This window comes from Haliaeetus albicilla, chromosome 9 (genome assembly GCF_947461875.1).
Source record: "Haliaeetus albicilla chromosome 9, bHalAlb1.1, whole genome shotgun sequence".
Taxonomy (NCBI): Eukaryota; Metazoa; Chordata; class Aves; order Accipitriformes; family Accipitridae; genus Haliaeetus; species Haliaeetus albicilla.
Genome location: NC_091491.1, coordinates 43,606,565 through 43,633,502, shown reverse-complemented (window position 1 = coordinate 43,633,502; position 26,938 = coordinate 43,606,565). Strand labels below are relative to the sequence as shown.

Below are 26,938 nucleotides of genomic sequence, written 5' to 3'. Positions count from 1 at the left end.
TCCGACTGCGAGCGGTGAGTAAGGACTTGGGAACCCAGAGCATGCTTGGGCTCTGGGCCCAATCCTGCTTCCAGAGAAGTTAATGGGAGTTTTTCCTTCTAAAAAAGGGAGAGCGATCAGTGCTGCTCAGCTGGGTCCCGCGAGGCCCTCGGCGCTCCTCTCCCGGGAGTCCTTTAAGCCCAAGCTCCCCGCTTTGCACGGGGAGGGGTGGTCCGCGGGTGCGTGGCCGAAGCCCACCCCGGGTCAGCCTGCAGCGGGGCACGTGGGACGGGGGTGTGCTCCCGAGACCGCTTCAGCTCTGGCGTTGCAGTGACGTTGCCTCCGCTGCAGTGACACCTACACAGCATTCGAGGAGATGAGCTCTTCTTTTAAATTTAAGTAAATTGCTGTAGGAGGAAATGAAGTTTGCTGCGTTAATTGGGTCTAGATATACCCGAGGTCTCGAGCCTTTAAACCGCGCTCCCCGCGGGCACCGTGGAGGAGCGTGCAGCTCCCGGAGCTCACTGAACCAGGCAGATGTGTCAGGTTTTCCGAGCAGGTTGCCAAGCTGAAGGCAGCAGTAATTAGGCCTGGATTCACCATAGAAAAGACATGTCTCTGTGCGCGCAGGCGCCCGAGAGCCGGTGCTCTAACATCTGCCGAGTTTGCTCACGGAGGTGCGGGTGGGATGGCGGCTGCTCTGGGGCTGGCTGTGCAGAACCACCCGCCCTTCCTCCTCCTCGCTGATCCCTGGGGGTTGGCGCTTGCTGTCCCAGCCGACACCGGCTATTTCGGTGTTGCTTTTGCCATCTGGTTTCCATGGAAGAAAGCTCCTGTCAACTGCACATGCTGATAAACACAGCATGATTTACTTCTGAGAAATAAACTCTAGTAATTTTTTTCTGTGACTCTCTGAAGCTTGGAAAAAAAAAAAATATCCAAAGAAAAAATACTTCTTCCAGTGCTTGGAAGACTTTATTAGTGCCTGGGCAGCATTCTTGACTTTGTATGATCACTTTTGGTTTCCAGCGAAATCCTTTCCATATGTAATTTTTTATGGGAATCCTTCAGTGCTCAATGCATGGGCAAAACTGAAACTGACTTTGAGACTTCTTTCACAAGCAGTGAAAAATCAAAGGTAGTGAGTCCCTGATACTGATAATGTAACTATGTGCTTTTCAGCTTTTTGATGTGTAACAGTTAAAAGTGTTCTTCTGGGAGTGCAGCCACTTGCTGCTATGACTTAGCTTTGCAAACCACTTAGAAGAAAGTCCCTGGGAAAATATCTTGCATTTTACTGAGCTCCTGTATTTATGTGCAAATATATTCCATAAATAAATCTTTCATGATGTGATTTTTTTGTGAAAAGTAGACGCAGCTCTGTTCAATTCTTCTAGTTCAATACAGCTAATGGTGGCAACTGAAATATAAGAATTTGAACTGCTTTCACTCACTTTTCTGCATGACTGATAAAATTATTGCTTTGGGTTTGTTTGGTTTGTTTTCTAAAAGTTCTAAGCATTCTGTCTTTAATCACCATTTTTATAAAAATTGCTTTTTCTTAGAAGAAATAGCTTAAAAGCTATTTTCCAAATATTCCATGTTTTTTGTATAAGACTAGAATTTTAAACTTTCATATTTGGTATTGTCCTGGTTTCGGCTGGGATAGAGCTAATTTTCTTTCTAGTAGCTGGTATAGTGCTATGTTTTGGCTTTAGGATGAGAATAATGTTGACAACACTCTGATGGTTTCAGTTGTAGCTAAGTAGTGTTTGTACCAAGTCAAGGATTTTTCAGCTTCTGATGCCCAGCCAGCAGGAAGGCTGGAGGGGCACGAGAAGTTGGGAGGAGGGGGGACAGCCAGAGCAGCTGACCCCAGCTGGCCAAAGGATTGTTCCATACCACTTTAAGTCATGCCCAGTATATAAACTGGGGGGAGTTGGCCCAGGGGGATCGCTGCTCGGGAGCTAATTGGGCATCGGTCAGCGAGTGGTGAGCAATTGCATTGTGCATCACTTGTTTTGTATGTTCCAATCCTTTTATTATTATTGTAACTTTATTATTGTTATTATTATTTTCTTCCTTTCTGTCCCATTAAACTGTTCATATCTCAACCAGTGAGTTTTACCTTTTTTTTTTTTTTTTTTTTCTCCCCTCCAATTCCCCCATCCCACTGGGGGGGGGGAAGCAAGTGAGTGGCTGTGTGGTGCTTAGTTGCTGGCTGGGCTTAAACCACGACAAGTATTTTTAAATGGCTTTTAGAGGTAAGGATGAGAATACAAGTAAAACAAGCTTCTTCCAAAATTTCTTCCCTGTGTTGTTCAATTTGGGTAGCTTGCACAGGTACATTAATGAAAAAGTGGATACATCGAGGAGAGCTCAAGTGGAGGATAGAGAGGAATCTTCCACGTGATAAATACTACGGGAAAGCAGGTAGACAGTGATGATAAATATTTTGGGTATTATGCAAGCTTCTACACTTGCCGCACAGTGCTGTAAGCATTAATTAGAATAGTGCTGTGGGGCTTGCAGGGGTCGGTGCGGGATCACTGGGGGTTCTTGTCCCTGGAGGTTGAGGAATGGCTCAGCTGTTGTGCTTGTGCGAGCTCCCCGAGCACGCGGGCTCGCACCCTCGCCATCTGCTTGGCAGGGGACCTCTGCTTCGGCTCTTCTCTAGAAAGAAAATAGACGACGAGCTGCAGAACTAGCGCTCAGTGTGTGAGTGGCACCGTTAGATGGGCTCGAGCACTTCTTTGTATTGGGTTTTCACATAGCGTCATTCTTCAAGCTTATTTTGGGTTCTTTAAAAAAATAAGAAAGTTTAAAGTAACTCTAATAGCAGGGGTATAACCTGAGTGCTTTCGATACCTTTAAAAAAATTGTCTAAAACTTTTGGTCCACATCTGTGGTCCTTTGACATGTTAACATTGGTATTTTTATTCTGTTGTAGTAGGCATTTGGGGGAAAGTGATTCATTTTTACGCTGCATGAATATATAGAGGCCATTTCTTCTGCAAGAAGAATTAATGGGAATTTGAAGGTTATGTGTTCTGTGATTTGGCACTGGTTGAGCATAGAAAAGCTTGCCTACAGACTGAGCAAAAAGGACACAGCTCACTTCTTGCTCAAAAAGGAGACTGTGCTGGAGACCAGAGGGTGAGCCCTGTGTGCGGGGCTCTGCTAGAGCGGTGGGAAATGCTGCTCTTTCGGCCTCACCTAAGCAGAATGGGCTGAGAGAGCGAGTCACAGGCAGGTGTTGGTCCAAGAGTGATCCGGCAACTGTTACAACGTGAGACCACAGAGAATATGAGGATGCAACAGGATAATGAAGGGTCCGCATTCATTCTGCCTCAGAGACGTTCCTTGATTATTCTGTGGAAGATGGGAGCTCAGAAAGAATTCAGATAGGTCAGCCGTGCAACAGCCATAATAAAAACTTAGCAAGGTAGTGGGTTATGACCTGATCCATAACCCAGAAACAAAAATTATTCAAGATCTGACTGACCAAGCTGGAAACCCCCTGTAGCTGCCATTTGTGATGATGCAGAAGGAGGTGCTGCTGTGCTCGCTGCATCTTCTGCACCAGGCTGCTGCTTGCTCTTTTTCTTTTTTTTTTAAAATACAAGCTCAGATGGTAACAGCCTGTGGGTGATCTCATGTGCCCTTGTGTGTTACACCAACGGTGTCTCTGAAGCCGTTTTTGCTTGGTGGCCCCGGGAACACCCCAGGACCCTGTGCCGGCAGCGGCTGGGGTTTCTGCTGCCGCGCTGTCTGCAGGGCTGCAGGCGCGACAGCGTTGCAGCTCCTTCCCGTACGAGCACAGACCTTCTGGAAGGGCCTTCTGGTGATGAGGTAACCAGAAACCTCTTTTTCATCCTCCCGTAAGTTCATCTTTATTACCCACAGCAAAAGGCTAAAAGCAAGAGAAAAGTTGTATGCAAGCATGTACTTAAGCAGCCTGACACCAGCTGGGTCATCTAGACATCGGGAAATCCATGAGCAAAATGAGTGTTAGCAAAATTCATCAGCAAACCCAGCTCTTGAGCAAGGAGGGGAGGAAAGCTAGTCTTAAACCCTGTGCGCGGTGCACACACTGGGAGGGTGTCCCCATTAACTGCATCGCTGCCGTCTCGCAGACTGGGAACAGCCTTGCTCAGAAGTCCCTTCGTAGTTCACCTCCGTCAGTCGTGGCGGTTCTTCTGGGTGAGATTTTGTGCAGAAGAAACTGTTCCAAACGGGCCATTATTGGGTTGTTTTTTGTGATTATTGTTAGCTATGTAAATATCATGATTCAAGATGAACAAGGATAACAATAAATTATAGCAAATACTGATTAGAAAATGGTCTCAAAGACATTTTCACTTCTTTCCTAAAATAAAGCATAGTCATTCAGGTTTTGTTCCTTCTTTTTAATACTGGTGACTAATTTGGAGCTTTTCCCTGACACCTGAAGTCACGTGTATTTATTTAGCTTGGGTGAGATTGTTCATGATGCAAAATTAATTGCATCAGTAGGTGTTTCTGTGCTGCTGAGCACTGTATGTGTAGTGATCTCTGTGAAGTCAAGGAAAGCATCTCCTAAACTTGATTAGTTTTGCTGTATACTGAAGAATCATTTTGCTCTTATGTTAGCGCATAACAGTTATCTTGGGATACCTTGGATGGTGACAGAGCGTAGAGAGTTAAAAACCCCATTCTCTACGATTTCGATTCTTTCATAAATAACAAAAAGAAATGATTTTAGATTGATTGTATTTTCTGATAAGCAGTACAAGTTTTTATTATGCTGGAAGGATATGACTGATAAATATAAATTAAATGTAAGGCCAGAATGTATTAAACCAGAAAATACTCTATTTTGGATTTGAGATTCTTTGAGAAACAGAAGGCTTTGAACTGAAACGCAGTTGGCTTTATCTCCTATCTTGCAGCAGATGCTGGAGTAGTTTTCCAGCGCCGTCGTTGCCTTGTGATTCATGTTGACATTAACAGGAGTCAGGCAGTTACACCCGCGCGCTAAGCTGGCGTTGCCTCGCTGCTCTGGGTGTCCCCGGCATGGCAGTACTGCGACTGTTGGAGACTGGGGTGATTTCGGAGGCGTGGGTCCCCCGGCCCGTTCTCGGAGGTGCTGTGCGGGGTGCTGCCCGGCCGTGCCGCGGTGCCGGCGCAACGGCTTGGCGCTGTCCGCGGCTCTCCTTCAGTCCCTGCCGCATCAGCGATCCCATCTTCACCCATTCCCCTGTAATTTTCTCATTCTTGGAGAGAAGCATGTGATTGTCACAGCGTTGCCACAGTTCGCCATTAACGAGCTGAAGTGACCAGGCCATCGAAACCCGAGTTCTAATTTTCTGTCGAAAGCAGAACTCTGTATAACGTCTTCCTCTTTATCTGTACTCATGTCCCTTTTTGTTTGCCCTCAAGTCAGATGCAAGATGAAGCAATCCACGTAAGTCTGACTTCTGATTCGCCTCGCTAGGAGCATGCCCGTTTATGCAGCAGGCAGTTAGGGGTAAGGTGCCCCACACTGAATTTTGCTGAAGACGCCCCGGTCCTCCCCGGCACGTCCTGCTGCGGCGGTGCGTCTCTCCGCAGGGTGAGCAGGGGTCCGTGGCGGTCCGGGGGAGCGGGACGGCGGGGTGTGACCCGAGTGGGACGATGTGCCGGCTTGGAGCAGGTGACATGAATGGCCTTTGCCGTTTCTGGTAATTTAAGTTCAGATTTAATCTCGCCAATTAATTTGACGTGTGCGAGGATGTGGTGGCTGTATCCAGGCTCCTAGTTCATAATTATTGACATAACAAAACGATCATCATGTGAACAGGCAAGGACTTTGAAATCTAGAGTTTGGTGGCAGGGGCAAATGTGGAAGGGGGTGCCTGGACTGGGGCAGGTTAGTGAAGCTAAGCAGAGGAGCTTACTGGCTGGAGCAAATGCTGTTAGTAAGAAATCAATAATAATGTTAGTATTGACCATGTATATGCCATAATCCATCAGGTGCTCACCAGAGTGGTCTCTCAGGACTCATTTTACCCACTGCTGGGATCCATTTCTGGGGAAGGAAAAAGCCACCCTTTGCAACCAGGGCCACGTGGCAGCTGCTTTAGGAAGGGAAGTGAAAAATGATACAGCTGATGGTAAAAACTGGGAGCCCTTCTAGAGGTAGCATGTAGATTTAATTTAGAACCTTAGCAGTAATGAGGTGCTGGTATTTTTTCCCTTGCTATACAGTAGAGATTAAGGCACGCGACCTGCAAGAAGCTAGGCTGCGTGTCCGCTGCATCTCTTGTGAGAGCTCCTCCGGGTCACTTCTCCCTGAAACCTTCGGCATCAGCTGAATTTGATGTTGGAGGGAAGCAGTTGCTTCCCTTGCTGAGTCATGGGCATCGCTTTTTTTGTAGTAGTTGTTATCACGGATGATGCTAATAATCATGTTTCGTATATATATAACATTTTATATGTATATATACACACACATAGGGTTAGAAATCACCTGTCAATATGGGAGTGGTTTTCAGTGATGTGTAGCTATCTTTTTTGCCACCGTTACAAGTACCTCCCAGTTTTGAATCTCAGTTGTGGGACTCATCCTGAGGTTTGCCATGTGGCTGTGTTCTCGAGGAAAGCACCCAAAACCTGCCGCATGTGCGGCGGACTTTGTTAACATTTGGCTGCATAATCGACAGGCACCTCCAGCCTGCTCCCACTGAAACAAGCAGGAGAAGTAACAAGAACTATAGTCACATGTGTGCGTGATGCAGGAGCGAGTAGGAAACATTTTGCAGGTGAAATGTGCCTTTCTGGTGGCAGGGGACAGTGTGGGGCGAACGATTCGGAGTGACTGACCGGCCTGGTCAGCCCAGCTCGCACACCCTGTGCTGCCCCAGATGAGCTGCTGGGTTTGCGGGAGGCTGATGCTGGTGTGATGCCGCTGACGTTGGTCATCTCGCTCCTCTCTGCCATCACTTGGCTTATGTACGTTTGCAGTTAATCAGACAAAATGTCTTTAATGTGCAAGGGTCTGATTAATAAATAGCTCTGTACTTTTTAGAAGGGTGCATGGTTGTTTAGTTATGGCCTCTGAAATGTCTTTGTATAGAAACTCAGTATTTAAAATGAATATTCATTAGAACAAGCACGTAAGACTGATTTTAATAAAAGAGCTTCTGGTTATTTCAATTCAGTTTGTTTTCTTTTTTAGAAGAATTACTTCTTGGAGTTTTAAGTTAAATCACTAGATTACTGTTATTTTTAAAGATAAACAACTTCTTAGACTTGCATGGGAAATGTCACTTCTTTTACGGTTGAAACTCCTCTATGTCAGGATAATACAAAACTTCCTATTCCTAAAATATATTCTGTAATTGTTACAGTAAAAGAATTACAGTATGGATATATTTTTACTACCAGAAACAGTGGCGTGGATGGATATGTTTATGCTTTGTAATACATAAATCAACAGCAAAATGGATTAAATGCAGGGTAGTCCTTCCTGCCATTTTCTGTCTCTGGCTTGCAAGTAGAAAGAGAATAGCTAGTATACACATTTCCTAGTCTAGAGACAGACACTGACCTTTCCCTATCTTAGTTTATAAATACCCATCCATCTAGTGCTGTCAGATAATGTGAATTCTGCATGTCTCTGAAGTCCCAAATTTTGTAAAGGAATTGATATATACCACAGGTTATAAAAAAAGAAAAATTTCAGCAGGCATATTTCTTGACTTTGCAGGTTTTTTAAATTACAGTAATAGCGGTTAATTCATAACAGTCTACTCTTTAAAGAAAAGAAGGTTTATGGAATTTGCCATATAACTTTCTGACTTGAAAATAGCGTTATTCTAATTAATCTAAAGTAAGAAAGGATTGGGCTATGGGATTTGTACGTCCGTGCCATTACGCTGTTGCTAGGAATTGGTTCACAGTTTGATTAGGGACGTAACTCTTGGAGAACTAATTTCAAGGAAATACCTTATTTCTGCAGTAACCTGTGCGCAATTGGGGGCACTTACTTTATGACATGTTGCCTCTTTTTTCGTTATTTATCCAGTTTTCCTGAACAGAGTACACTTGGATGTGTTAAATTCAGGTGTAATGTCACAGTTAGGTGTTTCTGCTAAAACGGTTTCAGAAACTGTGAAATATACTCAAGATAAAAACACATCTGATGAGGATCTGCCTAAGAAGCCCACTGAAGTCAGTGGGAGGTTGCACTGCCTTCCTAAGCAACTCTGTCAGAGCTAAAACAGTACAGAAATAACCTTTAAAACACTACTACTAGTACTACTACTACTAAAACTATGTATATTATGCAAAATATCTGGGTCATAGAAATAGTGTTGGCAGTTTTTTTACAAATCCGGTGTGGGACTTGCTTAGTAGTTTGATGCTAATATGTGCTTGTAGTTTTACCAAGCTCTGTTTATGTCACAAATTGCCGGGCTGTGGGGGGCTGTGAAGGACGTCTCCAATGGCACAGTATCCTGGCATTCCCACTTCAGAGCTGGCTATTCTGTGCTGCTGCCTTTGCGCTCTGCTTTTTCTCGATATATGTGAAAGTACAAAATTGAGAGAGGGGTCTTTTTGCTTTTACGTGTTGTCGTATGGGTGTAGTGAGTACAGTTCCTACAGAGCTAGAGTACAAGACCAATTTGGTTTGTTCAGCAGTAGTTGACTAAAGAATATTTTTCTTTAACCAATCCTTCAGTTATGTGGCCAAGATGTTAATTAGCTCATTGTTTCTGCTTAATTTTGTGACGGCACTATAATTATATCCCTCAGTTGTGCCATGAAGTAATTGCTGTAGCTTTTCCAAATTTTATGTTGAGATGTGTTATTGGTAAACTTCGAATTTGGCAGAGGTGTTTTGAAAATACTGTAAGGCAGTCAGTAATTTTTTCGTTTCTTTATTTAAAAGCCAGCCATTTGGCAATTTCAAGCTTTGAGACTGTACTGTCAATGTAAATAGAATATTGATTTTATTCCATTTCCTATCTCATTAGAGTCATTGTCATGAGGATGGATTCATGTTGTGTAATTATCTGTTCTTGCTGACAGTTCTCATGTCATTGAGACTGGTGTTTCCAGCTTCCACTTTCTCCGAGCATAAAAATAGCATTCTTCACTGCCATGTTCTTCTTTAGTGTCATAGCTTTTTGCCTGTCCAGCTTTATACATCTTTCTTTCTGAGAGTCGTGTGTGAATTGAGATAGAGAAAACAGGAACGTCCAGCTAACCCGGTTACAGGAAGAGTGAAGACAATGGCTCCTTGGGAACAGTTCCTGGTGCAGTGAGACACTCCTGTTCAGATACCTTATTTTTGTGTCAAAGACTGTAACGAGGAGGAAAAACGTATCATTTACTTGGCCGTACAACATTTCTTTATAGCAGTAACGGGAAGTAATAAAAATTGAACATACTTAATCAGCACTGAGAAACCATAATCACATGGTCCTTTCTGTGTTAGTTTTACTTTCTTGGGCATTTTCAGATAACCTTTCCATTGATTTGTGAAGCTGTTTCTTAATCATTTTCATTGACCCAGCTCAGCAGACAACTAAGTCATCTCTCTTACCCTCTTAAGGAATGACTTCTCAGTGTTATTTCTCTCTTTTTTCTGAGAATCACTTTTTAATTTGCTTTTTGGTCTTTTCAGCTTCATTTTCCTTGTATTCTCAATAATCAGTGAAGGCAAGGCTATGCTTTGTCCAAACCAGTGTTGCAGCAGTCCCACGACAAGTAGCAAATACTTTCAAATTTCAAAAGGTGAACTTCAAAAACCAGCTGTGGATTAAGAACAGCCTTTAGTACTGAATGGCCTACTAGTGGAGTCTGGAAACTGTCAGCCCCCAAATAAATTCTAATTGAATTTAAAAAAGAAAAATAATAAAAATCAACTCAACCCCTTTCCTGTCCTGTCACGAGGGTTCCTCCCTCTGGATTTCTTGCAGCCTTTCCCAGCTTATCAGAGACAGTCCAAAGAGAGACATCACACACATCTGCTGGGTTTTTTTGCAGACAGTATCCTTTAGTATTTGAGGCTTATTGGGGACTCTTTATTGACTTAGAATATCATGAGAGAATTTCAAAGCGAGGGGAAAATAGTTTATGCAGGTAAAATAATTATAATTCTATGCTAATATCTTCCTTTATTTAGTGGAGATATTGAAGATATGCCTCTGGTCTGGAGTCAGTCTTTATTTTTGCTAGAAGGCTATTTTTAAAGCTGACATTTCTGGCTATGTTTTCAGGTAGATAACAAATTCTGACAAAACAATTTTTCTTCAGGTAACTGTAGAGACAAAATATACATCTAGCATTTCTTCACATTCAGAAGATTTACCTCGGAGGCAGCACAGCTTCTCGGATTATTACTTTTCTTTTTGTAGCTGGCAGACTGAAGAATGAAGGGTGAAATTCAGCCTCGTTTAATGCAGTTACAGATATGTCACTGACCTCAACAGGAGCAGGATTTTGCTGCGAGTAAGTGGCTAGTCCGACTCCAAAATTATAAAGCTAGGAATAAAGCATAGCTTCCTGAGTTTTACCAGGAAGATTACTCCTTTCACTACATGTGAACAGAAAAGATACTTTTCATCTGTTTTCATTTTGTATGTTGCCTTCATGCTGTCTTTCTTTCCTCGTTAGGGGTGACTGCTCTTGTAATGAGAGTGAAATTAAATATCTTGTTTTGAAAATGTGGCCTTTAACTTGCTTTGGCTTTAGCATGTAAAATATATCAATTGCTGCTCTAACTCATCTTGGTGTTTGGAAAAATCAATGCTTGGTATGGATTGTATACCAAACTGACTAACAAGAGAAAATCCCTGCTTAGAGCTGTTTCACAGCTTTGTTGTAGAGCTCTTACTGCCTGCATTGGCATCACCCTCTCCTGAGGGTCTCACGAGGAATAAATGTTCATAACAAAATAACACTCAAAAGTCATTGTTTTGTGCTGTGCAAGAGTGATGGTGGGAGGAAGCGGATACATCTATTAGCTCTGTCTGTGGAGGGCAGGGTGAGTTGCAGTACACCTTGGCTGGAGGCCGGGTGATGTGTTTTAGGCTTCCGAAAGCTCTCTGACGTGAAGGGCAGTCCCGCACGAGGCAGCTGGGGATGCCTGGAGCCCGTCCCACCGGGGCACGCGGGTGGGCCCGCAGGCAGGCGGCATCGTCAGGTCCTGGCATGCTGTTCCACACTTTCAAATCTCGTGGTGCTAACCTGTCGTGGCTAGGTAATGTGGCACAGGTGGGAGAAGCAAACTTGTTTGCCTGAGCACTTGTTGGGGAATGAGTTTCCAAGCCCCAAGTCTCTGCTGTATCCCCAAGTGCTGATCAGTAGTGACTGCTGACACGGGATGACTTTGACTTTGGAGTTTTTTAGGCAGTTCAAGCAAATGAGTATCTGTGTTTACCAAGACGACACCTGGCTGTTAACTTGTGCTTGCAAGTAATTATGCACGGTTGTTTGTCTCCTGCTAGCAGGGATTAAAAATGTGGGCATGATTAGAAGCGTCCTTCCTGGCAAGGAAACCACGGTGCCTGTTATAATCTTGTTAGCTGTATTAGGTGTGCTTTACTTCTCCTGGAGTTTGTTCTTCTAGTCACTCAGTCCCTGGAAAAAGGCGCTTCGTAGATTTTCGTCGTGTACTGGGTTGCATCCACGCTGCCCAGCATCACTTCCCAAGATGCGTTTCTGATGGCGGTGTTGGTGAGGCTGCTTTGGGGGTGGTGGGAGACACGAAGGTTACGGAGCAGTGTCTTCAGAAAGACAGGGATGGGAACAGCCTTCCCCCCAAATGCTGCTGGGGGTTGCGGTGCTGGCAGGAGAAGTCCCCCGGTCCGTGTTGCTCGTGGGCTCCAGCAGGCGCTGCCGTGGGTGCCCCTCTGCTCCGTGCTCCAGGCTGCTCTTTTGAGATCTCTGTCCAGGCTGGGACAAGAGTTATTTATTTATAGATACTATATTTATTGTAGCGTTATATTTATGGGTGGCATTGGGCTTCTGTGGCAAAGCTGGGCACGGGAAACTCGTCTCGAAGAAGCACCCGCTCCACCTTGGCATCTGAGGGGAAAAGGTTTACCCTCTCGTTTCTAGATGTTAAACGCCTGGGCGTTTGGTTTTTTTCTTTTTTGAAGTGGTGATGTTTATCACGAAGCCGGTAGTTCACCTGCAGCCTGTTAAGGGGAGGGAACAGAGGGAGCGCCGAGCGATCGGTCTCTTCGGGAAGGGGCAGCCGCGCACGGGCAGGCCCGTTACTTCCCGAGTTCTTCGGTGAGCACGGGCGCGGGGCAGCGCGCGGTGACCCCGCCACGACGGCGGGCGAGGGACCGGGGTTCTGCGCGGGCGGCGGCGGCGGGGCCGAGCGGGTCCCGTCCCGCCCCGTCCCGCCAGCGGGCGCCGTGCCGGCTCCGTCCCTCGGCAAGCACCGACGCCCGCCGGAGCGGAGCGGAGCGGAGCGGAGGGGTCGCGCCGGCCGTGGGGCTGCCCGGCGCCGGCGGTGGGGCTGCCCGGCCCCGGCCGGTAACCGCCGCACCGCGGAGGGGGCTCCGGTGAGGGGAGCCCGTCCCTGTGGGCCGCGGCGTGGGGGGGTGGGGGGGGGCGCTCGGCGGGGCGGGGCGGCGGCGGCGCAGGCGGGCGGGCGGGCGGGTCAGCGGACGGTACCATTCCCCGCGCCGCGCGTGGGCGCTGCTGCGGCGGCGCCGCCGCCGATCGCCGACCGCCGCCGCCGCCGCCGCCGCCATGGTCCGTCCCCCTCGCTGCATGTCGGGTAGAGCCCGGGCCCACACGCTCGTCCTCCGGCGGCCGGGCGAGCCCCGTCGGGCGGGCGCGCTCGGCGCCCGGGGCAGCGCAGCCAGCGTCTGACAGGCGCGACCTTTCATAAGACGGCCCCCGCCATTGGCTTCCTGCCCGGGAATATCGCTGCAACGCTATCTGCGATTGGCTCGCTCCCGATCATGCCTGGCTCCGCACGGGGAAGCGGCCCCTCTCCTCGCAGCCCGGCGGCGGCTGGCGTGAGTGCCCTGCGCGGGGCGGCGGCGGCGGCTCCGCGGGACACCCCCAAAGGCCGCCCGCTGAATTGTAACGTGTCTCTTCTCTCTACAGGTTGGTACTAAGAAGTGCCTTTCCTGACGTCTCTGCTGCTTGGGACCGCTTCTAGAGCAGCCGCTGCTTTTTGCCTTGCTTGCTGCCAGCTAGACTGCGACGACAGCGCATCCGCCCGCCACCTCTAGCCAGACACCCCCGCTGCCACCCAAAGCCGAGAGAAAGGCGCTGTCGGGCCTTGCCGTAGGCTGCTTTACTGTAAAAATAAAAGTTTGCTGAGAAGGTCAGATATCTTCTGCCCGAAAATCGAGGAGAGGAGGAGGAGGAGGAGGAAAAAAAAAAAAAAAAATCCAGTCTCGATCGTTGCTCTAAACTGCTGCATCTGTCTATGCCAAACTAATCGATACCGATTGCACCACCAAACCCCGCTGCAAATTCAGCTGCGTGGAGAGATTACCTTTCAGACAACTTTACTGAAAGCGGCTTGGAAATCCCGTGTCAGAGGGTCTGCCACGTTTTCATGCTTGCATTGTGGGCTCCGGTTGGCACCCAGGATGGGTTACTGAGCGCACGAGGCTAGTCCCGGGCCACACTTTTTAACGTTCACCTTGCTGGTTAATCCTAGCGTTTCTCTGAGTACAAAACCTCTGTCGATTAACAGTGTCGCACTGTGAACTCCCGGTGGCACATCTTTTCCTTGAGGTTGCGGCCACCTGCTTTTACACGTACTTTTAAAATAGGGAGTGGGGGAAAAAAAAAGTATTCTGGAGGTGGCGCTTTCATCATTTCCAGTTTATCAGTTCAGCTACTCGTTTGTCCGTTTTATTGGAAATTTTAACTACCTGTAAAATCTAAAGATGGCTGTTAGTGTCACACCGATTCGGGACACAAAATGGCTAACGCTGGAAGTGTGTAGGGAGTTCCAAAGGGGGACTTGCTCGCGACCAGACACGGAATGTAAATTTGCACACCCATCGAAAAGCTGCCAAGTTGAAAACGGACGCGTAATCGCCTGCTTTGATTCATTGAAAGTGAGTAAATATTATATTATTTTCAAGGATATACGGTTAACGAAAGAACCAGTTGTAGCCAGAGAAACCCTGCAGCCTGAAAGGGAGCATTTGCTGGCTGCCAGCAGTGGGATGTTTTGCTGCTTTTATTTTATTGATGCTTGTTGATTTGTTTTGCTGTTTTCCTCAGGGGAAGGATAGCAGGAATGAAGGGAAAACATGCCTGGCAGGGCTCAAATCCTCCGATATGGCTACAGTGATTGGTTCTTTGCCTCCAAATTATTCTCTGCCTGTAGCTGGCATAAAGGGCACTTCACGTAGAAACAGCAAAGTCACTGTAAGGATTCTTTGTTTTTAATAGCACAAACCACGTAAGCAATATGAGGATTTGTTTCCATCTCGTAACTACCAGCGAGTGGTTGGTGTCTCTGGACAGCTGATGGTGAATCTTAGAGGAGTGTTTTCCTCCCTAGGTTATTTGGGTGTCTGTGAGCACCCTGCTTGTATTTCTGTGTTTGGGACTGCTGTGGTTGTCCTGTCTTTTTCACAAATGCACTTGCTTAAGGGAAGGACGACGCTTAGCAGAAGGCAAGGTGCCTCTAGACATGCAAGCAGGGATGTAGCAGAGAGGGTACAGCCTCACTGTGATTTTTAGGAGGCATATCCAATTTAGGCACTGTAAATGTATGGCTGCTATTTTACTGTAGCTGTAGTTTCAGTAATAGGCATTAAACGTGTGGAACCCGGCGCCTTCCCTTCACTTTTTGTGAATTAAATAATCTTAACATTTAAAATACTCACCCCACAAAGAGAGCAGAGTTAATTCAGTAGAGTCATAAAAAAAAGTCAAAAGTTGGGATACAGAAATAGGCCTGTCACATTTTCTGCAGTGTAATTTTTGTCTTCTTGGGACCAAATCCCGGGAAGTGGAGCGGAGCCCGAGTGCGTGGAGTTGGCTCACGGCAGAGACGTGCTCTGGGGAGGGAGTTGTAGCTGTAACCAGCTACTGCAGGTTGCTTGTGCAGCCAGGCCCCGATCGCAGTGGGAGCTGGGCAGGAAGTGGGTTTATAGCGGTTTTATATAAATCCTGCAACGTTCCTGAGTTTAAAAATGTGTCTAGTCTCAGGTCGGGGTAGAGGGTGAACCTTTAAAAAGCTCATGGGTCCAAAATACCCAGCCCCACCACCCCCAGCCCTGTTTTAACTTACGGCAATGGAATTGTTTTTGTTTCTGTGTTGTTCAAATTTATTTTAAAATTACAGTGATTAAAATGCATGGGGGAGGCGGGGGGGAAACTAGTTTTAAAAGGTAGAAATAAAATGTTTGTAAGCATTAAAAAAAGTGTCAGAGTTAGGAGCGGTGCCAGGGGCCCCCAGTGCCGGCGGGGAGTCCCGGTCCCGAGGCATCGCCCTCGGCGGAGGATCGGCCCAGCGCCTCTGCCCACCGCGGCAACGAGCCCGCCCGGCGCTTCCTCTTCGCGGCGAGGCATGGCGTAGCGCGGCGAGGCATGGCGTAGCGCGGCGAGGCATGGCGCGGGCCAGGACGCTGCGCCGCGGGCGCTGCTGGGGCCGCCCCGCCGGTGTGTCGTCGTCGTTGTCGTCGGAGGCTGCGCGGCCTGACGCGGCGGGGACGGCGGCACGCCTGCCGGAAACGCGGGCCTGGCCTCGGAGACGTGAACCTGCCTCTGCGTGAGAGCAAAGGCGTAGTGCTGGTAAAACAGTACCGGCGGTATCGCCCGGGTTAATTTCCCACCGAACTGCCATTGGGTCGCGCGGCGCGCTGCGGTCGCAGCGGCTTTAACCCGCCGGCCTTGCGCTTTTCAGAGCGAGGATCCGACGGGAAAGGTTGGAACAAGACGCCAGAGTCAATTGGACGTGAATCTCCGTCGCTATGGGAGGCATCACCCGAGTTCGCATCATCAGAGTTCCGACGTCCGTGGTCTTTGGAAGTGCCTTAAAACCTCGGTGCTGGACGAGGAGGCCCGCGGCGCTGGAGCCGGAGCGGCAGCGTGGGCTTGTGTCTGGATGAGAGGCGAAGCGGGGGCTGGCCAGCCGTCCCCGTCCCTGGTGGCATGGCTGGCTCTTCTGTTGCCATCAGCAGGGCCCTTCCGTTTCCTTTTGTAATGAAGGAGATAATTATCACCTTCCTAAAGAGCTGCAAGGTCCGTGGGTAATAACTGTAGGGAACGTTGCAGCATTATTACATTGCTTCAAAATACAACAGCGTGGAACAGAGTCTTCTGCTGCCCATGTAAAGTCAGCGCAGTAGCCGAGTTGTAAGCTGGGAAGGAATCTGCTGTTTAAAAATACACAGCTTACCAGATGTGTTTACTTGTGTTGACGCTAAAAGGTTTACTTGTGGCTGAGGTGCTGTGTGCTGGAGAGGCTCCGGGGGATCCGGCGGACCCCCTCGCTGCAGCCAGGGGAGCGGGGCCGGGTCGCGTTGCTGCCGCCGCCGGAGCTAGGAATGCTGCTCGCTGCGGGAGCGCAGTGCTGCAACGTGGGCCTTACACGGCCGTTTGTCAGCGGGCTCCTGAGCTATTTTGGGGGTTTTTTCTTTTTTTTTTTTTTTTTTTTTTTTTTTTTAGTTAAATAGCTTGTGTAATATATGAAAATACCTTTGGTAAAGAGAAAATGGGATATATCCCTCCAGTGAATTCCCTGTCCAATCCACAGAGCAGAAAAGCAGTTGCTCAGTTTTGGTTTTGTTTCAGATCTTTGTCAATTTTTGTGTGGCCTAAGCTAAACAAGTTACTTTGTTATGGTTTCTGCAATATGACAAACTTTAGGTGTTCTGCAAAAACAATTTAGGGACATGTAATACTAGATTTGTCTAGACCCTCTAAGGTCAGTTAATAGTTTACCAAAGAAAGGAGGAAAAAAAAAGATTTTTGGTTAGGACATTCAAAAGTAATTTTTAATATTTCAGTAACTCAGTGTGGATGTAATGTCCTTGCTCTTCGCTAAAATAACAATACACCTAAAAATTGACCTTATTATTAAAATAGTTGATTTCTTATAAATGTATGTAACAGTATTAACTAAACAGCTATTCTTGCATTGTCTCTTGGACGTAAGACAGATGTTTAGTCACTGATTTTTCTTTACAAACTATGAATGCATCTTTCACTCACAGTGCTCCCAAGAATTAGTGTGTCTTAGAAGAAATGCTGTATATTAGCTGACATCAGGCAGGTGTGCATTAGTGCTGCAGAGAGCTGCAGCCCCTGATAGGAATACTTGCTCATGAGCTGGAGATGGCCAGTGTGCTCTGTTATATTTAGAACATAAACAGGCAAAGCAAATACTTTCTGAGGGGACCCCGTGAAATGGCAGTACCCTTCAGCTCTGCCCGGCCAGACTTTGGCCTCTGTCCCAGGTGTCCTCTGCGGGTGTTGAGCAGGGACGGAGTGCACGGAGCACACAGCCAGCCACAAGCAAATACGGCTCATCTGGTCTGCTCGTAGGAGGTAAAAATAGATTTCAGAAGTGGAACTTTCAGCTTGTCAGCTTGGGTAGAATACTTTTTTTTTTTTTCCTTCTTTCTCTCTCTCTCTCTCCCCTCCCTGTAAAATGAAAGCAAAAACTGTGTATGTAGGTCTGGAGCAAAAAAAGAGAGGGGCTTCTGCTCCCAAGAATCTCTCCTCCAGGTTGTGTTGCCACCCGCGGATACCGTCGTCGGCATTTGCAGGGGCCGTTTGTGGAACCGTGGCACTGCAGCGTTGATCTCTGGACACGTGTCATTTGTTGGGAAACGTGTCCTGTGTGCGCACCTTGCGGGTTCTTTCTTAATTCTGGATTGGTGACAAACAGCAGTTGTTACATGTTAATTAGGAGCATGGGGAAGAAAAAGGAAGACGCATACACTTCTGTGACCTCGGTGAGGTAGTGCAAGGAAGAGGTCAGGACTGTGTCAATCAGAGCAGGATTTTATCATCCTGCTGTTGAATACCCTGCTTCATAATTAGTCCTAATGAAATCTGCAAGGCTGTCCTTAGGGTAGTGCATTAATCAAGATAAATGCGTGTGGGATAATCTAGCCCTTAGATATTAGGAAGATAATTTTAAACCAGGAATGATTATGTAGTATATTCAAATTGTGCGCTTGAGTGGCTGAGTCAGCTCCAGCTCTGGCTCTGCGTTGTTTAAATGCCGTAGGATTTTTTTCCTAAATTTGGATGCCTAAAAGCCTCTTAAACTGTCTACAGCAAAAATAAGCTCTGGAGTTCCTAAATCGGGAAACCAGTTTGCAACAGAAATTAGATTTTTAGCATAATTTTAAAACATTTTTCTTCATTTTTTTTGCTTGGAAAAATATGCCTAAGTAGAGTTCATTTTTGAAATCACGTTAGCTTCATCAGATGTTCCGATAGATGAGTCATCTGACGTTTCCTGAAAACTGAGATAAAGATGTCGTAACAATGGGGAGTTGGATGTCAAATGCAAATCTTGTGGGAGGCTGCAGATGCGCTGAGGACACCCCGTCAGCCTGCCTGCAGCTTGTCTGTGCGCACCGCATCCTTTGGCTACTACATGGTCTTTCCTAGCTGCGTATTTTTTAAAGTATAAAACCAATGAGGATGAAAGTGGGGAAAGGGTGATGAGGACCCAGACTGTCTTTTCTGTACTGCTGCCTGGCTGTGGTCAGCGTTGCTGTTAGTCGGCACTTCACTGCAGTCAGTGGGCTTTCTACGGGCTGTGAGCTGTTGTGATCCAAAACATGCTGGTTCTAGCTGATCTGAACTTCACATGATTTCAGTGGACTCGGTGAACACCACAGGATTTGGTCTGAATCACAGTTTATCCCTTTGGAGCTAATGTTCACTACAGGCACTGCAACTTTCAAATAAATTTTTTGCTCTCTTAAGTTATGCTTCTCCTAAGGCGGCTACTTCGTGCTCGAGTTGGATGTCCCAATGAAGTGTAAAAGCTTTTCCCTACCCTTCCTTCAACAGCTGAAAAGTTTTGAACTTTCATATTTCTCTGCTTTTTTGAAATTCTAAGAAAAACCTAGAGACTAAAAGTTCAGGTCTTTGCACTGATGATGTCTGCGTTTGCAGCTCTGGTGCCTTGTGTCTAAGATCCACCAATACATAGTATGTTAGTATTTTATCTTCTGTTGTAGAAGTACTTTTTTTTTTTTAAAAAAAGGAAACTCCTGAACTTGGTAAAGTGACATGCCACTTTTTATCAAGAAGCCTTAAAAATATATAAATGCATTATTATTGTTACAGATGAACTTGGTGAGCACCTTATTTCTACCACCTCAGAGATATAATTGTTAATTGTTCAAATCTCTCTACTTTGTCACTGCTTCAAAAAATAATGATTTTTGACTTGTCATTCCCCTCTGTGTTATACTTACCTAAAGGTGTAGAATAAGGACCTTATTTATTTTAACCACAAAGAAAAGAAAATCATGGTAAGCGTATTTCACTAATAATGTGAGAGTGGCAGATTATTGGCTCTGTCTCTCCTTTAATTAAGGCAGAAGAAAAAAATCCAGAAACATAGTTACAGACCACTTTAGCAGGTGACTCTTCAGTAATTTTAACTTTGCGATATATGACATCACTCAAGTGTGAGGCAAGAACAGCATTCAGCGCGCTCAGGGGCTGGGAGGCAGATGGACACACAGCTGATTCCGAGGAAACTGGTAAAGCAGTAACCCTTGGAAAAAAATGAAAATAAACAATGTTCAAATTCCTAAGATCTGATTTGTCATTTTTCTCTTCTTCAGCCTGTGCATCTGCCAGTAGGCTGAGCTCCAGAAGGGGAAGCAAAGGCAAAGTGGCAAATACATTGGGAAAATGGTGCAATTGTTAGGCTGAGTGGCAAATAGTCCATTAAAAACCCAAACAATCAAAACCATGCGTGTTCCTCTGTGGGAATATAAATGGCATTTTGAAGTCTTATCAGATATTCAGACAAGAAGGTTATGGCTCACTATAGTGTTTAGAGTTCATATTACAGTTTCAGCTCTACATCCGCAGGAAGAAATTTAAAAAAACCCTAAAACATTGCATTGCAGCATTTGCACTGTCATTTTTTTACAGGCTGTACATAATAGAAACCAGCGTGGGTTTCTGTTACATACAGTCAGGAACTCTGCTGGGTACAGTCAAAATCAGTAAAATTCTGACCTAATTTGCAGGGAAAACTTAGGCATAAAATAAGAAAACCTCATGTCAAGAATATTCAGTCATTTGTCCCAAGTCTTCAGATGAGTGGTCAGAAGCAGCCTGTGAGGCCTCTTTCCTTCCCGGGATGACACCACGTCTCTGTTTTTCTAAATACAGATGCCTTGTTGCCAAGATTCACTCTTAAATTTGTTGGAAGCAACAAAATACATTCAAGAGTGAACAATCCCATCTGGTTTTTGAGTTTGGAGAAGAATTAATGTTTCTTCGTTGGGACTGCATAGCCTTGTTAACCCAACTGGATACTGTTTAGGAAATACTGCCCTGGGTGCTGCTTAGAAGTCTGTGCTTCATATCGGGAATAACTCCTGTGTTGGAGCTGTGTCTAATGTCTGAGAATGAGACCTCTTCTCTAGGAGACTGCCCAAAGCCGAGGCAAGTCTGCAGCCCTCGGCCCAATTCGGTCAGATTCGGAAAACCCTGTTAAGAGGAAAAAACAGCATTGTTTTGGGGATGATTAGTAATGGACACCTCTTTAATCGTCTCTCAGTTTTCTTGTGCTTCCTTCTGTGCCCTGTTGTTTTTTACCGTGGATTGGTGATGAGTGCATGGGGCCAGGCTCGTGGATAGCCGAGTCCCTGTTCTCCCCGTTTTGCAGCGGCGGTTCTTGCCCTGGGAACCAGCTCCCAGCACCGTCCCAGCACCATCCCGCCGATGGTCAGGGTCCGGACTCAGGAGGGGGTCAGCAGGGCCCCGTGCTCAACCACAGGCTTGTGGTAGATAAGGGTTCAGTGAAGAGCAATTAAAACATATTCCTGTGTATCTTATGTCTTTCCTTTGCTTGGTGTCACTTTCAAAGGGAACAAAAGGGAGAAAGCAGAGTCCGGTGCCGGCTGGAGCATCTTCAAGGCGGGAGCGCTGCCTGCAGCATCAGGTCAGCTCTCCCGTTTTGAGGACCAGGATCCCAGACAATGCGCAATTTCAGCAACACTAATTGCTTGATTTTGTCCACCGATTGCCTCGCTGTGTGTTTCCTCCCACTAGGCTTGTGTTACAATGCTTCGGGGAAATAAGAGGGAGATCTTTCTAGTCTTCAAAGGATCTGAAGCCACCTCACCCAGACTCTGTCTTGCTGGCTGTGGTAATTGGCCTGCTTGCTGGCAGCCTTAATCGTGAGGGACTGGACTTGTACAGGTGAACCTGCCTGCAAGCAGCACAGTGGCAGCTGGTCCCTGCTTGCCTGTCTGTGTGAGCCTCACGTGATGGCTGGGAGATCCAGGCTTTTAGTTTCTTTGTCCAGGGCTGCAACAGCAGCACTTAAATTAGTCCCTGTATAAGATAACAGAAGAGATGCTTTTATTCTGGTCCAGAGTTCTGTCTTTTTCCTTCATTTGCACGGGGCCAGTAGAAGGATTACTGCTATTGAAATAAGATTTAAGTAAACACTGAATTGTCAGGTACTGAAATGCTGATTATGCAAATAAGAAAACCTTTTTGGGGTTCATGTTTTAATTTATTGAAATACTTATGACTTATCCCCTTCATTAGGGAATGTCTAATTAACTGATACAGAACACCTGTTGAGGTAGTTGGAAGCAACTCCAACATTTTGATCAAACAGAGGAAAATATTAACATCTGATGAAGTGGATTTTTAAAGAAGAATAATAAATCCAGCTACTTCATCTGTAGGGTGTAGTGATGTTGGAGTGCTTCACACCAGCAATGGCAAGCTGTGGGATGCAGCAGCCTCGCGAACTCCTGCGGCATTAGTAGCAGCAACGTAGGAGACCTCAAAGGACCGCTGCTTTACATGATCCACCAGAAGCTGTTCTGGAAACTGGTCGCATAGCCAGGCAATGCTGGTTTGAGCTCCAGGAGCGCCAGCACATCTCGGGCGGGAGCTGCCCCCGCGCCGCCCCTGCAGGGTGAGGGTCTGGTAGGGTCGCGGGTCCCCCCAGGTGTCTGTGCGCCCAGCCTGGAGCCAAGATCTGTTCCGTTGCAGAGAAACGGAGCTGCGTTTTGTGGGCACTGCCTTGAGAGGTGGCGTCCCTGCTTTGGAGTGAGTAGAGGCATTCCTGGACGTAGCAGATACCTTGGTGTCATAAACAGGATCTGTTTCCTCAGGTTGCATTTATTTTATATCCCAGTCACTGCATAAACTTCCCAGTTGATGAAAGTGCTAAGCTCAGCACCTTTTGCATCCCAGTGCACTTTGACTGCCAGCTCTCAACCCTGGAGATCCTGAAAAGTTCTCTCGCGTTTCAGAAATGGGATGCTGGGAGCAGTAGTGCTGCTCCGATGGGAAAATGCTGATACTTTGGAAGTTTGCTCAAAGGCTGCTGAAGAGCAGTGGTGCTTTAGCAGGAGGGTTTGAAGGGGCCGGCTAGGGTAGCGGGTTTGGATCCAGCTTGCATCTCGAGAGCACTTCAAGTCCCGTCAAGTTCCTGGAAAGACTCTCTTCGGCTCCAGATTCCTCTGGACCATTCCTAACTTGGCAAAATAGTACAGAGAGTTAGCAAAAAAGGAAGAGAGTGCTGTTTGAAGAAAGGAGCAGTTTTTTGAGGAAACAAAGCTGTTTACTTTTTGTCGGCCTGATTTCACTGAACTTGAATGGGGTAGTTTCCAGGCTTAAATACAGACATAAATAGTTGTGAGATTGAGATGTAAATTTGAAAATGAGGAATGGCAAAGTATGGAAATTGTCCTTCATGTGCGTGCATGCTGTCCATCCAAGCGTCCTTACGTGCCCAAGGGGCCTGGAAGTGGCCAGCATAGAGAGATTGCTGTGGGGACACGGGAGGTGGGTGGCTCTGAGGCCACCTCCATTGGGGGAGATGCCTGTGGGACCAGTAGGAGCAAATGCTCTGTTGAACCTGAGATGGAACGTGGCAGTTCGTGGCTGGGGCAAATCGTGGGCAAGAGTCAGCTCAGGTACAAGGGGGTCTGCAGTGTACCTGGGGAGCAGGATTGTTTGTTTGTGGACACGCTGAAAAAAACCACAACCCAGGAGCAGCCACACAAACCCAGGGTAGCTGCAGGTATAGTAGGTAACCACCACTACTAAAGGTAGGTAAAGGTCATTGTTTTCTGCTCTGCTTAAGTCTTTCCCATCTCCTGGTCACGGATTGAGTTGCTGTCCAAGGGAAGTACCCACCTGCTGAACTTCAGTAACATCAGAAGCCCTGTGGCATTTTAGCCCCTAGCGATATTAATGCTTCTTCAATTTCCAGCTTTTCCAGTGGTTTTTTCCCTTTCCCTGTCCTTTCTTTAGATGTGCATCCTTTTAAAAAAGTCCTGTCTTGAAACCATAAATACAAGCTGATCATAAACATTAGTACGTGAAGGTTGCAAGAAGATATTAAGAGGGAATTTTAACAAATTTGACCTGTCCGTGCCTTATACGTGCTGGAGAGAAATCTAAGGAATAACCATGTGTGAAAGTGTGCAAGTGAGCAAGCAGAGTTCCATGATGAATTTGTAACAGTGGTTAGACTCTACGAGCACAGACTGATAATCCATTGCAGAAGTGAATTTCTTTATCCTGACGGATTCAGTCTAAAATCCTGTGTGATTTTGGTGCTAGTCTTCAGTACTGGGCGAGGGAGGGGCTGCACGTTTTTTTTGAGAGAACTCTTTCCATCCTTGACTGGCCCATGGAGAGGTTTCCACTTCACAGGAGCCTGGCAGATTTTTAGCTGCGTGTAGTAGCTAACATAGCAGTGTCAAGAACAGTGCACATTTCTTCTTCATTTCTTAAGATAGGAGCAAGAGTACGCATGCTTTAACTGAAATCTTTCGAAAATTCTGCCCTTTGAGCATAATTCAGCTGTCAGTGTGCAGCAGTTCTGAGCTGGGAGCACGTTGTACAGCTAGAGACAGGGCAAGCTGAAGCTGGACTGGCTGCTGGCTCTTTGGTGACTTCCCATTTTTTACAGTGGAATTTGGGTTTAGAGCCGGCTTTTGATGGTAAATTGTGCCTGGAATTCAACTTTCTGGTGGTAGGGCATTTTCAAAAGGTCATTTGCATTAACATATCCTTGCTTGTCCAGTACCCTGGTAAAATCTTCCCTGCAGTGAACTGAGTTAAGAGGCAGCTTGGATTTATGCAGTGATTGTAACTGAATAAAAATACAGGCAAGTTAGGAAAAACCCTGATTGGGCAAACTGAATGATTAAAGATTTCACACCCAAACTAGATGCTCCTCAGAGGAGACAGAAGAGTCAGTTCTTTTTATTTATTATGTTGTTATTTATTCTTGTTGTTTATTGAACATTGAGGCTGCACCAGGTGGTTTATGGAGCAGAGCAAGATGCTTCCCTTGCACAAGGCATGGAGGTAATGGATGGATGGATACATGTGGATATATATTTATTTCAAAGTAAAGTACCTTAAAACGCAAAGTTCTTTTTGATAGTGGAGTGTGAGGAATTGTTTCATAGAAAAAAAAAAAGAAATTTGTGATTTAAATATTTCCAGTTGATGCTGGGGGGGGCTTGTGGTGGGCTTTGTCAGTCAAGCATTTGTTACACAGAAGTGAATGTGCATGGAGCTGCAAACTGGCAAAATGTACTTGCAGCAAAAGGGTGAGCACACTGTAACCTGAACTAAGTATTTTAATCTTTTTCTGTGTCTGGGCTGAACAGGAGGGAAAAGGGGATTTTTAGAACAGTAGTACCATGCAGCTTCAGTTAAAACTGGCTTTTTTAGAAATTATTATAAATGCTCGAGAGCATGAGTTAAAAGAGTCTCCAGCCTGTAAAGTCAACTCAGCTTTTCATTGCATTGAAAGTAAAACTGTCTCCACTTTCCTAATGGTACTAGCAAAGGTAGTATCAATATAGGATTGGACAATAGTTTAAAATATTGCTGGAAAAAGTGTTTAGAAATACTTAAATGTTTTTTTGCCCCCAGTAACTTACTTGTAACAACATTTGCAAGTTTTATTTTGTGCTTAGAAATCATTCTTCTTGTTAATTTCATTAATGTGCAAACAGAGCAGTGAACACACAGGTGTCATTTCTGGGCTCTCAGCTGTGAAAGTGTGGAATATATGGAGCAGTGTTTGTGCTGAGGGGAGATAAATTTGCAAGGAAGCTTACTGAACTCTTTAGGAAGAATAAACCTAAAGGCATATAAAAATGTGATAATGTTGGTGAGAAATTCACTTTTCTGCATGCAATGTTAAATAAGCCTAATGGCAACAAATCAACTAAAGTATGTATTAAATATAAGGAAACTGATGTGCTAAGCAAGGACCATTTTCAAAACATAGAAGAAGGTATTACTCAAAGGCTGAAATGAAGCCGGAGGGGGAGAGCGAGACAGAAGCGCAGCCGGTGCGACCCAGCGGCAGGATCTGTCAGCTGGCGTGGAGTGAAATAAACCCTCTGTATTATGGCCTCTGGACTTGGACTTGGCCCCTGATGTGGCCGCCAGCTGGACCCGTGCTTCCAGAGGTGGCCAGCGATTGCCTTGCTCTCAGGAGCAGTTGTGGCAGACCTCAGTCAGCCCACGTAAACGGATTTAAAAAATATTTAAATGGCAACCCAGTAAGGTGCAGCACACTAAACTGGCCATTTACTAACACAGTGAGAGAACCTATCTGAAGCATCATGAGTAAAACTGAAGGGAGACAATTAGAAACACATGTAATCATATAATATTTTTTTTTACATTAGCCATTTTCCTAGTGACTGGAATGAGAGAAGAATGGGTGCTACACGTAAGTTGGAAAATAATACCAGCCATATAAATAGCCTTCATAATTTTTCAGAAATATCTAGATACGTACATGAGGGAGAAGAGTGCAGTGATTACATATAACCCAAAATTTAAATGCCTGCACAGTGCGATGCAGCTGACTCTTGTTTGTGGTACAGCTACTTGTATCATTAAAATAAATGAATTGGCAAAGGTACGAATACCATTGTGAGAAGGCAGAAATACCAGCTTTTTGGCAACTGTATTCAGTTTATTAGATCATGGCTTACTGTGTTTAAAGCTTTCCTGGAACATTACTTTCCTAAAGCCTGGAAATTGACTGCAATAAGCTTAAATTGTACACAGAGTCAAAGCCTGGTTTATATACTCTGCCTTCTTCAGAGGTCTTAACAGTGATTTCTGTTATCTTGCAATCACTTAGCTGCCCTCTTCAGTTAAATTTCAGTGGAGCAGGACCTTGCAGGCCTCTGCTCAGAGGTGAGTTAGAGTTCAGCCTGTTGGAGATGCTCGTAGCAGCTGGAGTGTGAGCTGTGGGATCCTTGTCAGAGCCGACAACTGCCTTTTCCTATAGTTGGTACCACTAAAAGGCATAATTAAAGTAGCTGTAAATGATTAAGGTTTTTTATGTGCCTGGTTACTTTGAATAGACATGAGTGTTCCAAAGTGCAAGTTGTATGCAGTGTTGTTCATTTCACTTTTTAAAAAAAGTTTTGAATCATGCAGATAATTAATGCAAATGACAATTTCAAAAATGCAGAAAAAACTGACTCAGGAATTATTTCTCATTTAGTTTTAAAACCTCCTTGAAGTGCTGAGGTGTTTTTTTGCTTGGTTTCTTTTTTAATTATTCACTGCAGGTATAAGTTTATATGGCTTCTTTATGTCAAGGTAAACAGCTCTTCGTAAGGAGAGGTGCCAGTTGTACTGGTTAAGGTCCAGAATACCAGAATTTCTGGCTGCTTTTTTTATATCACATCTCCTATTTGAACTACGGATGGCTTGATTTTGTACTTAGTGGAAAAAAAAAAACCAGAAGGGAGAAATGGAA

At 45.8% G+C, this 26,938-nt stretch overlaps 1 protein-coding gene across 12 annotated transcripts in view; it reads left to right on the top strand.

The window, feature by feature from the left end:
* Nucleotides 1-26,938, top strand: part of MBNL1 (muscleblind like splicing regulator 1) — a 110,163-nt gene that overhangs the window by 15,580 nt on the left and 67,645 nt on the right. For 7 of the 12 annotated variants that reach the window (XM_069792959.1, XM_069792955.1, XM_069792952.1 and 4 more), the window contains exon 2: nucleotides 13,078-14,048. The exons of 3 other annotated variants lie outside the window; for them this stretch is intronic. In XM_069792959.1, coding sequence (XP_069649060.1) covers nucleotides 13,875-14,048 — 174 coding nt within the window. In that variant the 5' untranslated portion in view covers nucleotides 13,078-13,874. Of the gene's footprint in view, nucleotides 1-12,733; nucleotides 12,987-13,056; nucleotides 14,049-26,938 lie in introns of those variants that run through there. 2 more of the 12 variants (XM_069792953.1, XM_069792963.1) reach the window with 2 other exon arrangements.